This window comes from Opisthocomus hoazin, chromosome 4 (genome assembly GCF_030867145.1).
Source record: "Opisthocomus hoazin isolate bOpiHoa1 chromosome 4, bOpiHoa1.hap1, whole genome shotgun sequence".
NCBI lineage: Eukaryota > Metazoa > Chordata > Aves > Opisthocomiformes > Opisthocomidae > Opisthocomus > Opisthocomus hoazin.
Window position 1 is genome coordinate 88,231,004 of NC_134417.1, and position 12,486 is coordinate 88,243,489.

The following is a 12,486-nucleotide window of genomic DNA, read 5'->3' on the forward strand; positions in this document are numbered from 1 at the left end:
ACAAGCCCAGCTCCCTCAGCCTCTCCTCGTAGGAGAGATGCTCCAGTCCCCTCACCATCCTCGTAGCCCTCCACTGGACTCTCTCCAGTAGCTCCTCATCTTTCTTGAACTGGGGAGCCCAGAACTGGACACAGTACTCCAGATGAGGCCTCACTAGGGCAGTGTAGAGGGGAAGGAGAACCTCCCTCGACCTGCTGGCCACACTCCTCTTAATGCACCCCAGGATCCCGTTGGCCTTCTTGGCAGCCAGGGCACACTGCTGGCTCATGGTTAACCTGTCGTCCACCAGGACACCCAGGTCCCTCTCCACAGAGCTGCTCTCTGGCAGGTCCGTCCCAAACCTGTACTGGTGCATGGGGTTGTTCCTCCCCAGGTGCAGGTCCCTGCATTTGCCTTTGTTGAACTTCATCAGGTTCCTCTCTGCCCAGCTTTCCAGCCTATCCAGGTCACGCTGAATGGCAGCACAGCCTTCTGGTGTATCTACCACACCTCCCAGTTTGGTGTCATCAGCAAACTTGCTGAGGATACATTCTAACTCTTCCTCCAGGTCGTTGATGAAGAAGTTAAACAAGGCTGGGCCCAGTACTGACCCCTGAGGGACACCACTAGTTACCAGCCTCCAACTAGACTCAGCGCCGCTGACGACAGCCCTCTGAGTTCTGCCATTCAGCCAGTTCTCAATCCACTTCACCGACCACTCATCCAGTCCATATTTCCTCAGCTTCCCTAGGAGGATATCATGGGAGACTCTGTCGAAAGCCTTGCTGAAGTCAAGGTAGACAACATCCACGGCTCTCCCTTCATCTACCCAGCCAGTCATGTCATCGTAGAAAGCTATTAGATCGGTCAGGCATGATTTCCCCTTGGTGAATCCATGCTGACTACTCCTGATAACCTTCTTTTCTTCCACTTGCTTGATGATGGCCTCCAGGATAAGCTGCTCCATCACCTTTCCCGGGATGGAGGTAAGGCTGACCGGCCTGTAGTTCCCTGGAGGAACTAAAGTTCGAGGAACTAAACATGTGCCTTACCTTCCAGGGCACTGGTGATGATGCTGACAGCGCTCACTGCTCTCTGCCTCTGAAAAGGCTCATCCGAGTGGTCCACCGACGGGCGGTGGGGCATTAAAAGCTGCTTCTTGCTTGCCTCATCCGAGGGAGAGGTCTGTTTAAATGAACACATTGCATCAGCAGAATAAAAACAAGGCAGATATGGGGTAGCATTTCAACATTGCCTGAGCACTATTCCTCCCATTTAAAAAGTCCAAAGCTCACCGATTTCCCAATTGGACGCATGCTGATGCGGTACTGCTTTGGAAAATGGCACTTTTGGGCAGTTTTGGAATCTTTGCTTTGCCCTTTACCTTCATGTAAACAGGTGAAAGATGCAGGTGAAAATAAAGGGACACTTCTGATGCCAGAGAAACGGCAGTGCTGCTTTATCATGCTTTTTGCTCATGAAGAAGCCCTGCTTAATTACATTAATTATTCCATTATTTCTGAAGTGTGTTAACTGTTTAATTATACTGCTAGAAAAGGAAAAGGGGCGTGGGTAACAGCTCCATTACAGGCCCCTGATATCGTACCAAGCAAACTGACTCCTCAACACATGTTTTTTCTTGTTCTGAAACACTGCCAAATCTCAGGAACATATTGTCATCTAGTGATCTTTGGTGTCACAGATTCTGAAGCTCGGTAATTAGGAGAGAATCTTAGCTTATTTTTTCACAGGAAAAAATAAAAAATAACCCAAACTCTCTCGTTCTCATGTTCCTCAAGGAAAAGTTTAAAAAAAACCCACCAAAGAAATCAAAACCCAGAAAAATAGAACTCCCAAACTGTCTTTTTTTTAATGTTTAATTTTAAATTAGTTTTATGCTTTTTGAAGGCTTGGGTTTCCGAAGTCAGCCAGAAATACAGTATAGCTGCAGACACACATCGTATTAAATACTTTATATTGTCATCTCACAGGAGCAAGATGTTACAAGCTCCCACTGCATACATAGACAAATCCTGCTTGCTTCATTCCTCCAGCCCTCCCATAGGTAGAAGGAAAGGTGGTGGTTGAGGTGTAAGGATCTGGGAAAGCCAAGTTCAATGCCATTCTTTGTCACAGACCTCCTGGTCAAGACACTCAGTCTTCCAAAATAAATGTTGAAACAGCCCCTGTCCTGCTCCTCCAAGTGTACAGACTGTGAGGTCCAAGACACCACGTAAGTGAGTGAGATGCACTGTAGGTAGATGGGAATGGCTTTTGCAACCTAGCTCAAAGAAATATGAAAGGAGAAGAAATACCTGTGAAGATTATAACCCCTGGTTTATACAGATGCCAGAGTAGCTGATTTTGGTTCTCCACAGTCAAATGAGCTACAGGAACCAGATTCAGTTTTCCAGATCTTCTCTCATCACTTGGGTCTGAAATGATCCTAACCATCTCGAGCAGCGCCCAGGATACCAACCGAGACGAGCCATGGGCAGCAGCTCCACAGCTCTGCTGCCTGTGCCTGGGACATGCACCCGGAGGGTCTCAGGATCCCTCCTCTTCGCCATTTCTCTATTGAAACTGGTTTTCAAGAAAGGCAGTGCAGGGGACATCCCCTTGTCAGATGGTCGCAATGGACAAAGCCATTTGGCCACTGGCTGACACTGAAAATGATAGCCGGGATACTGGTCCCAGGTTACTTCAAAGTACTGCAGTTAAAAATAGCAATCACTGCAAGACCAGAGAAGAGTAAGGACTTCTAAAGCAAGCACTTAAAACATTAGCTAAGCCAGGAAAGCAGTAAAGTTTCAAAATGGTTCTTTTTTTTTCCCTAAAATATTCTATTTTATTAAAACAGTTGGCTCGTTGTCCATTGAGTTACTGAAGCAGTCATCTCAAAAGGACGGGTGTAATCAGAAACTATTCAGAGACTCCTACTTGTGCACAACATAACATGAAATCACTCTACCCTTGGCTTAGAAGCTGGGGAAGCTGGGAATGGTATTTCAGATGCATTAGATTGCTTGATTCCTTTCACCTCAAAGACGTCCAATAAAAAACAAAGAAATAACAAATGTTTTATTAATGAAGAAAACGTCCACAAATTGCAGAATCATTCACACCATTTTGAAGTACATAACAAATACATGGGACTGTAAAGAAGTAACTAGACAAGGAGATAAAAAACATGAGGCAGATAAATTCCTAAGCAGAATAAACTAAAAAAGGAAAAGCAAAGAATAATGAAAAAAAAGCCAAATAAAACCCCAAGTCTTCCAGTTCCCTCTGTCTGTAGAATGAACCATAAGAAAACCTCAAATTTCACATTCTTCTGGATCATCTAACTATTTTTAAACTGTACCATCTTCCCATCCCATCTGACCCAATGCTTAGGACATATCAGTAGCATGTCTTTATACAACCACATCCCCAGAAGTCCCAGTTTTCTGACTGCCAAGAAAGATACTGTAATCCTATGCATGCAGAAAGTGCGTTTGCAGAAGTTATGGGTTGGTGGCCTTTATCTGAAAGCCACCTTTTATTCACAGGTGAAAAAAGAATTCACTGTAGAGGTAAAAAGTTGAAGGAAAAACATTCAGAGATTCATTCTTCCTATTTTTTGATTCAGCTGAACCAGGGCATAGAAAAAGTCTGAGTCAAACAGGCTGAGTGTATCCTTCACAAAAAAAAAAGGTTTGATGTGATATTCCCAAACTAAAAATGTTTTTAAGGCACTCTATTTTTCTTTCCAGCCCAGCATCCTGAGTCCTGCTACCTGTGTCACGGTAAGTGGTCCTCAAGACTTCAGGAGTCAAGGGGACTGTTTGCAGTGTGCCATCTTCCACCTGCAAAGCGGTATTTCTGAAGGAGACATGTGCATGGATCCTTAGAATCATAGAATGGTTTAGGTTGGAAGGGACCTTATGGAACATCTCATTCCAACCCCCTGCCATGGGCAGGGACACCTTCCACTGGATCAGGTTGCTCAAAGTCCCGTCCAACCTGGCCTTGAACACTGCCAGGAAGGAGGCAGCCACAGATTCCCTGGGCAACCTGTTTCAGGGCCTCACCACCCTCGTAACAGAGAATTGTTTTCTTATATTTAATCTAAATCTACCCTCTTTCAGTTTAAAGCCATTGCCCCTTGTCCTATTACTACCTGCCGTTGTAAAAAGTCCTTCTCCAGCTATCTTGCAGGCCCCTTCAGGTACTGGCAGGCTACTCTAAGCTCTCCCAGGAGCCTTCTCTCCTCCAGGCTGAACAGCCCCAACTCTCCCAGCCTTTCCTTATAGAAGAGGTGTTCCAGCCCTCAGATCATTGTTGTGGCCTCCTTTGGCCCCGTTCCTACAGGTCCATGTCTTCCCTGTGCTGAGGGCTCCAGAGCTGGATGGAGGACTCCTGGGGGGTCTCACCAAAGCAGAGATGCTTTCTTCCTTCCTAGTCCCCATCTTCCTACTTTCATCTCTGGAGGGGCAAGGTGGTGCAATTTGCTGCTGGCCTGCATTCAGAGCCAATGCTACCGCGTGTGATAGCTGCCCACCCGCCCAGCTGCTCATGCCCACATTAGAGAGCAGATCCCGCAGCCCACTGCTCCCAGCCAGCCACTCGGCAGCAGACACACAGCAGAGGTTCATCCCCAGAGCCAGGACACTGTGTCTGGCAGGCAGTGTTGGGATGTAAGGAATGCTCCTGTGCTCTCACAGGAGGATGTGGTCTCTTTCCCAACAGAGCAGTAAAATATCACATAGTCATCTTGCAATTTACTGTAAAATATTCTTCCAGGAAAGGAAGTTTCCATCCAGGTGAATTGCTTAAAATTATTGATGTTACTTAAGGAAGTTTATGAGTTTTTGTTCTTTGTAAAGAATAGATATATGAGAGAGTTTATTATTATTGGTTTTAGAACAGAGATAGCTAATAGTTACGCAGGGAACTGGCAGTTTTTGCACTCTGAGATAGAGAGCAGTTCCAGGAACTGGACAAATAAGGCAGCATAAAGGCATTATTACAGAGAGAATATACACGGGCCCAGTTATTCATCCTACTTATATTTCTGTAGAAATTAATCAACAATAACAACAATCCCTACAGTTATTCAAGGAGTCTCTTTAGGATCCAGATGAGAAATCACAGCGGTGTTAAACACAGGCACCACCAGCAGGACAAGATTATTTGTGTTGCTCCTTGATTGACTGGAAATGTTTCTCCTTTGGATTAGCTACATTCTATAGGGACAAATATACTATTCAGTAATTTACATGTAAATAAGGATGCATAATACTGCAGAATTAACTTCTCCTGAGTGCCTACAGTTCTGACCTATGTCAAACCAGTTATGTGAAGATGGGCTTATACATGGCAGCATTTTAAGGACCACATTTGGGAACCGGGACCGGTTTAATTTTCCTTGTAGAGTAAAAATCTTTTCAAGCATAAAAAGAGGTGGACAGGCCACACCATGAACAATGGACCCAGTAAGGCACACTAGCAGAAATATTTAATGAGATTGAAAGTGATCATAATAGCGCACAGCTTTACAAAGAAGCCATTGAATTGTGTGGATACTTGATTATTTAAAGAGATGCACTGTGAACTGGAACAGCTTGCAATATTTGCGTCAAATCTGAATGATTTACACTTAGGATGTGCTAAAGCAAAGTTTGAAATAAGCAGAAACCAGAGCCGCGGTGACTACTCTCTGTGCGACAGCGGCAGAGGGCTAGATGACTTTCATCCATATGACTTATTGGTGGCGGTTTTTGGATGACTTATTTTGTTGACCTTTTTTTCTGAACACGGAAACTGCTAACACTTTGCCTTTTCACCAGTCCCGTGGCAAAGCAAGGAGGGGGAAAAAAGAAATTTTACCTCGGGGCGGTTTTAGGGTCAACAAAAAAACCTCGAACTAACGTAGTCAGCAAAACAGTTTTATGCTTAGCAAGAACAAAAGCCATGTGTTGTTTTTTTTTTATAAAAAAGACAAAAAAAGTTTATGGAAAGATAAGCTAAATCCTTAGTTCGGCACCTTGATAAGCAGCCTGACCTTTCTTCAGGGCTCACTCCCCAGTAGTTTTGACTCCTGCCAAGCTAGAAATACTTGGCATTCTAGTTTCCTTAATCAAAAAAAAAAGAAAAAAAAAGGTGCAACCAAGAAGAAATTCAGGAAATTCAGGAAAGGTTGTACGTGCAATAGGGAGACCCCGGGTAGCCCCAGTCTCCACCTCACTGCCCATCCCAAAGCCATGTCATGGGTGGCCCTGCTCATTTCCTGCGATGATGGGAAGCTCTGGCGAGGGGGTGAGAACAAAGAAGTGGGGCTAAGAGCCAGCCACCTACTTGTAGACAACCACCTCCTCAGTTCCATGTCCTTTTCTCTGCTACTTCTAATCTCCAAAATAATTGCCATGTCAGGCTAAACTAAAAACCCCTGTGACATCCCTGCAGAGTTATAGAAAGGGCTCCAGTTTACTTTAGGAGGCAAGAGGGGATGCTGTCATGTGTATTTTTGAACCTTTCAGTAATTCTTGACAACCAGAGGTGACATCTTACTCATCCTCATCAGATCCTGTGGATAAATTGAGCTCCAGATAGCAGCTCATTAACTTTATCCAATTCCATTCAAATAGATCAATATCTTTTGAAGGGAGATGTTATTCTAACCTCTTAAATAACCAGGACACAACAGAGCAGCACATAGCTACAAACAAATACTACTGGAATGTGCAGAAACTTTCGTTTGTAGTGTGCCCTGAAATTACTTACTTAAGGTATAGACTTTCTCTAAAATGAGCAAAAGCCCAAACTCTCAGCCCAGCAATCAGCAAGAGCATCAAAATCTATAATTTTTCAAACTTCTCAGCCTCTGGCCAAACCAAAAATAACTAGGACTTTCAGCATAGTCACCAGGTCCTGCTTGTGTCTTATTTACAGTGGGGTAAGTTAGATGAAATCAGCAGCTGCACTATTTGAAGAAAGCTGGTAGGAGAACAGGGCAAGCGCTGATTCAGTCTTCTGCAGGACACACCGGAGATTTCCAGAAGAGTGGCTAGGACTTACCCCGAGTTTCCTGGGACGAGCTCCCTGCACCCTTCAGATGTGAACGCCTGTTGCTCTTCACATCCAGGCGAAGACTGCCAGACCCAGAGCCACCTTTGTGGAGGGCATCTGCAGATCCTACTTTCATATTGCACTACTTTGCTCTTCATATGACCTCAGAGAGCTTTCTGTCTGGAACAGTGTAACCCTCTGTGCTGCCAAGAACAGCTCCCCAACAACACCACTACCACTCCTTATGGGTGCTCTTCTGAGGCACGGGAACATCAATGGGTGTAGCAAAGTGTTCAGAGATGCATGGGTTCCTTGCAGAGGCTAATTTGTCCCTCCTCTTGCTCAGGCCGTGAGCTGAAGCCCCTGGTGATTTGGCAGGACCTCTTTGATGCAGAAGACTGCATGGACGGATGCCATTCTGCATGGACCATGCTGTCCACGGCCAACAAGCCTGCTGACCAGCCAGACTACCCCAGCTGACAAGACCAAGGGGCCTAAGCACCATCCACAGAGATTATTTGAAATATCTCCTGTTTCACTAGCTGTATTTAGGGATTAGGGGGAGGAGATGGAAAGTGCAAGCACACTTGGTTTCTAACGGAAACACACTCACATCCATCTGTTCCAAACAGCCAGGGCCATCTGAAGAGCATTTGAAACTGGCTTTTTTAGCTTACATGTTCTTCTGCAGCCAAGTGGCAGGAGACCCCTCATCTGAGCCAGCAGCCTGAATAGTGGGATAATCTACTGCATCCACCCCTCTCATGGGCGAGGGCACAAGCTACACTGATGCCTTCATGTCAGCTCAGCTGCCACCCGCAGCCATTCCTGTGGGCAAATGGCCCTTGGCTGGGATGGGGTGTAGAAGCTGCAGTGACACAAAAGCAGGAAAGTTGTTTATCATGGTCGCAACTACTTTGCCTGGGGTAATATCTTCAGGCTGAATGTTGCTAAAACTGATCAGGATAAATCTCTCAGAAGTGGCTAGTGACCTTGTGTGCTATCCCTGAGAAACCTTAGGAGAGGCCAGTTTGAAAACATCTGCTGAAACTATGGTCTGCCCAAAGGCTGCAGGTTGGAAACTCCAAACCAGAGATGGTCAGATCTTGTTTGATATTTACTCTGTCTTTTAAATCAGAAGTGCTTTTCCAGGCTTTCCCCAAACCAGAATTCAGCAGTCTCACCCCTCAGTAGCAATCAGACAGGTCTGTGTTATGCTTATCTGATACTACTGAGCACCACAGAGGGACTTAAATAAAAGCATCTTCAAAACCTAATGCTGCAGAATGTGCTTTGCCAGATCCATCACTGCAGACACTGCGTTTACATCAGTGAAGCCACTCTTACACCTCAGGAAGCTGCAAGTCGGGGCTTAATGCATATTGCAGTGACGCCTTTTCATGGACTGGTCCTTCAATTCTTGTTCAGGGAAGACACAACAGATAGGACAAGTGGCTCTTTTTTCACCATGGGCTTACACTTGTACAACATATGTAACAGCAGCAGAGTGAGTGGGGTTAATGAGATAACTTCAACTTCACCCTGCAACATCTTTCTTTTGCGTTCCCCAGACACATCAAGAGACTATAAAAAGAAGCCAGAGATGCTAAAAAAGAACAAACTCAACTTCAAATATTAACCAGAAAAAGACAAAAATAATCCAACACGAAGTCCAGAATTGTGTTGACTTGTCTCCAAGCACACTGAGGTGCCGGATTCGCCGTTTCTTTTTGCCTGCACTCCACAGCTGAGGCTGCATGTTTGTGCCCAGCACTTATGGTTGCTGTAGCGAATACATCTGTACAGCATTGGGCTTCTTGCCAATTAGCTTTTAACTCCAGCTCGCATTTTCTGGATAGATTAGATACCAAACCTGTTTAGCAGAAGACACAACATCCTTCACAGTGCGTCACTGAATGAGTGTCTGTTACTATAGTGCCTGGGTGATATTTCCTAGATGACCAGGGAACTGCCAAGTGAGCTCACCCACCCGGGCCGTTTAATTTTCAAAATCCCTTTTTTTAAAAGGCAGGAGGCTGGCAAAGGAAAAGAAAGGCCAGCAGAGCTCAAAGCCTCCCTGTCTTCTCAGGGCCCAATTCTGTAAAATACCAATATTTGCTGTGAAAGGTTGAGTGCTCTTATGCTTTGTTAAGCTTTTTCTGACAACTGGGAGAGCCTCATCAGCCCGCAGAGCTGCTTTCCTTACAGAGAAAAGGGGGACATCCACTGCCCATCTGCTGAAGCCTTTCTACTTTTGTTGAGTTATTTTTCTTTTAAACAGGTGCACAAACTCTCTTCCACAGTCCCTTTAATGCACAGCTTTTTTTTGCACCAAGCTAAGTCCAGTAAAACTCCACTATGTACAAATGGTGTCTCTGCTGCTCAGCTGTCTAGCGACTGCTCTCAGAACCAGCCTTGCTTATCTGCAGAGAGCAAGAATGGGAGTACCAAAGTCCTAAATGCACGAAGGTGTGAACTTCTGACCAAGCAGCAACAGCCTCAAAACTGTCAACAAAACAGATAATTCTCACACCACCCAGCTTCCCACGCGCAGCACAGCCCCTCCTCTCACGGACAGTGTGAGAGTCTATTTGCAGGACTACAGGGAATGCCCAGATAGGTGAGGAAAAAAATTCAATTCGAAGCTTGAAAGGGAAGAAGCTGCCTGGCTCTAAAGAAAAAAAGCTACTTCTCAATGTACTGATAATCTGACACAGTGGCTGGGATCCGTCTCACTCACCTTTGTCTTCAGGAAATACCTTGCCTACTACATGTTAGAATCACATTTGCTTATTTCCCCATCAATGTAACCCAGTTTTGGCACCTTGTTACTCTGAGTAGATTTCATGCACCTGACTCCAGACATGTGCAACACAGTTGTTCACCTTGGGCTCCCCTTCTAGTTAAAGTGAACAGAAAGAGGCACTTTTAGGGAGAGAGATTATTCTGACCCAATTTAAATTTTTAAGATGAAGTAAATCCTCCCCACACTGACTGTAGTGACTCTGTTGCTTTAAAGACTGTGGAGAGTAATGAGTTCCAATGTAGACTACATTAAAAGAGATAAATTCCCACCATATCAAACTGTCAACCTGTCCAAATTGTCCTGCTTGTGTAGCAGCTATTTCCAAACCACCTCATTTGGAAATAGCTCATGGTTTTCTGAGTGAATTCATCCTCGGGTTGTAATGGTATCCGTCTTCATAGTTTAATGTGCAGCCTTCTTAAATGTTTTGCAGCTATGATGCTTTGCAACAAAGATCCTGGCAATATACAAAAGGCTTGAAGTCTGTTGATCATCTGCTCATCTTTCTTGGGCATTATTTGAGCTGGATGCTAAACTCCTTGGGGAACCACTTTTGGACTGTAAGAGCAGTCCTCCACAAGTAGCTATGCAGAAGACTAGAGGTTAGATGCAAACAGATAGCAACCAGTGGGAGAAAAAGCAGTCTCCAGATGGTAAGACTCACACTGAATCATTTTAAAACCATGATTTTCTAGCCACCAGACAAATGTCAGATATTCAAATGTCAAAAGAAACCAACTTAAAAATGTCCCTACAAGAAAATAAAATTCATATCAAACCCAAGATTTAGGTATTTGCCTCCAGCCAGTTCTGAAGAGTAAGTCTCAACAGAAGTCATGAACCTCTCTTGCGCAGCACTAGACACACGTTGCTGTGGGAGTCAGCCCTTTGTCTTCCCACTCTGCCTCGGATGCTGGGTCTGGGTTTCTCACTGCAGACCGCCTATCACGCACATCAATTATAGCAATCTCCAACAACATTTAGAAGGAAACAAGAGCGTGAATCACATACAAAAGTTATAAAGTACTCACCAGGTCGCCTGTCCCAGGTTTTTCCATAATAACTGGGGGGAGCAGTAACCCTGCAGGACAAGTAGGGTCTGGGTTGAGTGCCCCGGTGCCTCCTCCTATCAGGGAAACCACACCATTGCAATCCACTGAGCTGTTCCTTTTGCCCGTCTGGGTGTAGTTGGGAGTAGTAGGGTGAGAACTATGGCTCACTTGACTTTGCACGCTCGGACGCCTCCCAGATCTTGGAATTAAGAGAGAGCCCCGGTGGCTTTCATTTTCCCCAGCAGTGCTGATCTCATCATCGGCAAAATCTGTTTCGGAGCCAGTGTCTCTGCCACGGAGTCGGAAACTGAATATGCTTCCGTGGCTGGTTCTGCGCTTCACCAAGTTTGCACTGGGACCATAACTAATGCCAAGGAGAGTCTAGAAACCCCCAGAAAGGAAAAAGGGGAAAGAGAAACAACATTTTGCAACATGTTTTCAGGAGCGAGGAAGGTCTGGGAGAGCAGTAAGTTCCATTTTAAATCAAGTGCTTCAGAGAAAGATCTAATTACACGTATTCAACTTTCACAAAGTTAAGAGGTTGAATAGTCATCTAGCCATTAGGTGTTTGTGTAATACTTGACAGTTAAAGATGTACTGAAATAGGAAGGGTCAAGGTGGCATTCGCCTCGTAGTGTCAAACTCGCATTGCTTCTACTCCCTCCCCATCAATACATGCTAACAGACCTGGGAAGGCAGCACAAGGAATGGAAGACAGGAGCAGGGAAGGGGATCCAGCTCCAGCTCACTGCATTATCACACATCTTGATAACAGCTAGGGAAGGAACGTTGAATTAGGAGAAGAAGAGATAAAGAAATAGGGCAGGAAATGAACTGCAGGGAAAATGAGAAGAAGGGGAAGAAGAAGAAGAAGCAGAATACGACGGAAGAAGGTGATAAAGGAAAAAAAAAAAGAGCAAGAAGAGGGATATGGTTTATCAGTTTGTAGAATGATTATCCCAGTGCATGTAGCTTCTTTAAGGGGTAGGTATCCTCAGTACACAGCAGTTTCCCTCACACCCAAACATCAGCCTTGATGATCCACTCTGATGCCAGCTAGTGAGAGTGCAACACTGACTGAGTATCAGCAAGACGTAGCCAAGCACTAAACACACATGAACCTTGGCAGAGTAAAAAGGATGTTCAGAAAATGCAGAAGGAATTCAAGTCTATCCCCTTCCTTCATATATGGAGAGGAAATTATTGGAATAAGAGCATTTAGGCAGAACATACTTTTGATTTTATGGCCTGTACAGAATTTCCAGTTTCTTCAGAACTTCCTCATGAGCCAAGTATACATAAAGAGAGGTCAGATCCACACAGCATCCACGAACCAGACAAACCAAATGAAGCCTGATTTCATTTCGCACTGTAGGCCACACCACGGAGTTACGTAATGATGCTATTTTGTGACACTGCTACAAGGAAGAGTGCAAAAACCAGGCCCCTTCTAACTTAAACCAACCCATATGGATTGGTACCAGGTTTTAGCTGGTCAAAAATCCATGCCTGGATTTCCATGGCACAGTCATTGAGTCTGATTTCTGATGGCAACACACTTCCAGCTGCTCAGATTGCATCTGAATGATGACTCAGCCT

General features: G+C 44.9%; 1 protein-coding gene across 1 annotated transcript in view; it reads right to left on the minus strand.

Moving 5' to 3' along the window:
• The window catches only part of SCN5A (sodium voltage-gated channel alpha subunit 5), a 227,032-nt gene that overhangs the window by 110,038 nt on the left and 104,508 nt on the right, over positions 1 to 12,486 (minus strand). The window contains exons 12-13 of the mRNA XM_075419829.1: positions 10,867 to 11,268; positions 1,032 to 1,164 (exon numbers count right to left, since the gene is read on the minus strand). Coding sequence (XP_075275944.1) covers positions 1,032 to 1,164; positions 10,867 to 11,268 — 535 coding nt within the window. The remainder of the gene's footprint in view (positions 1 to 1,031; positions 1,165 to 10,866; positions 11,269 to 12,486) is intronic.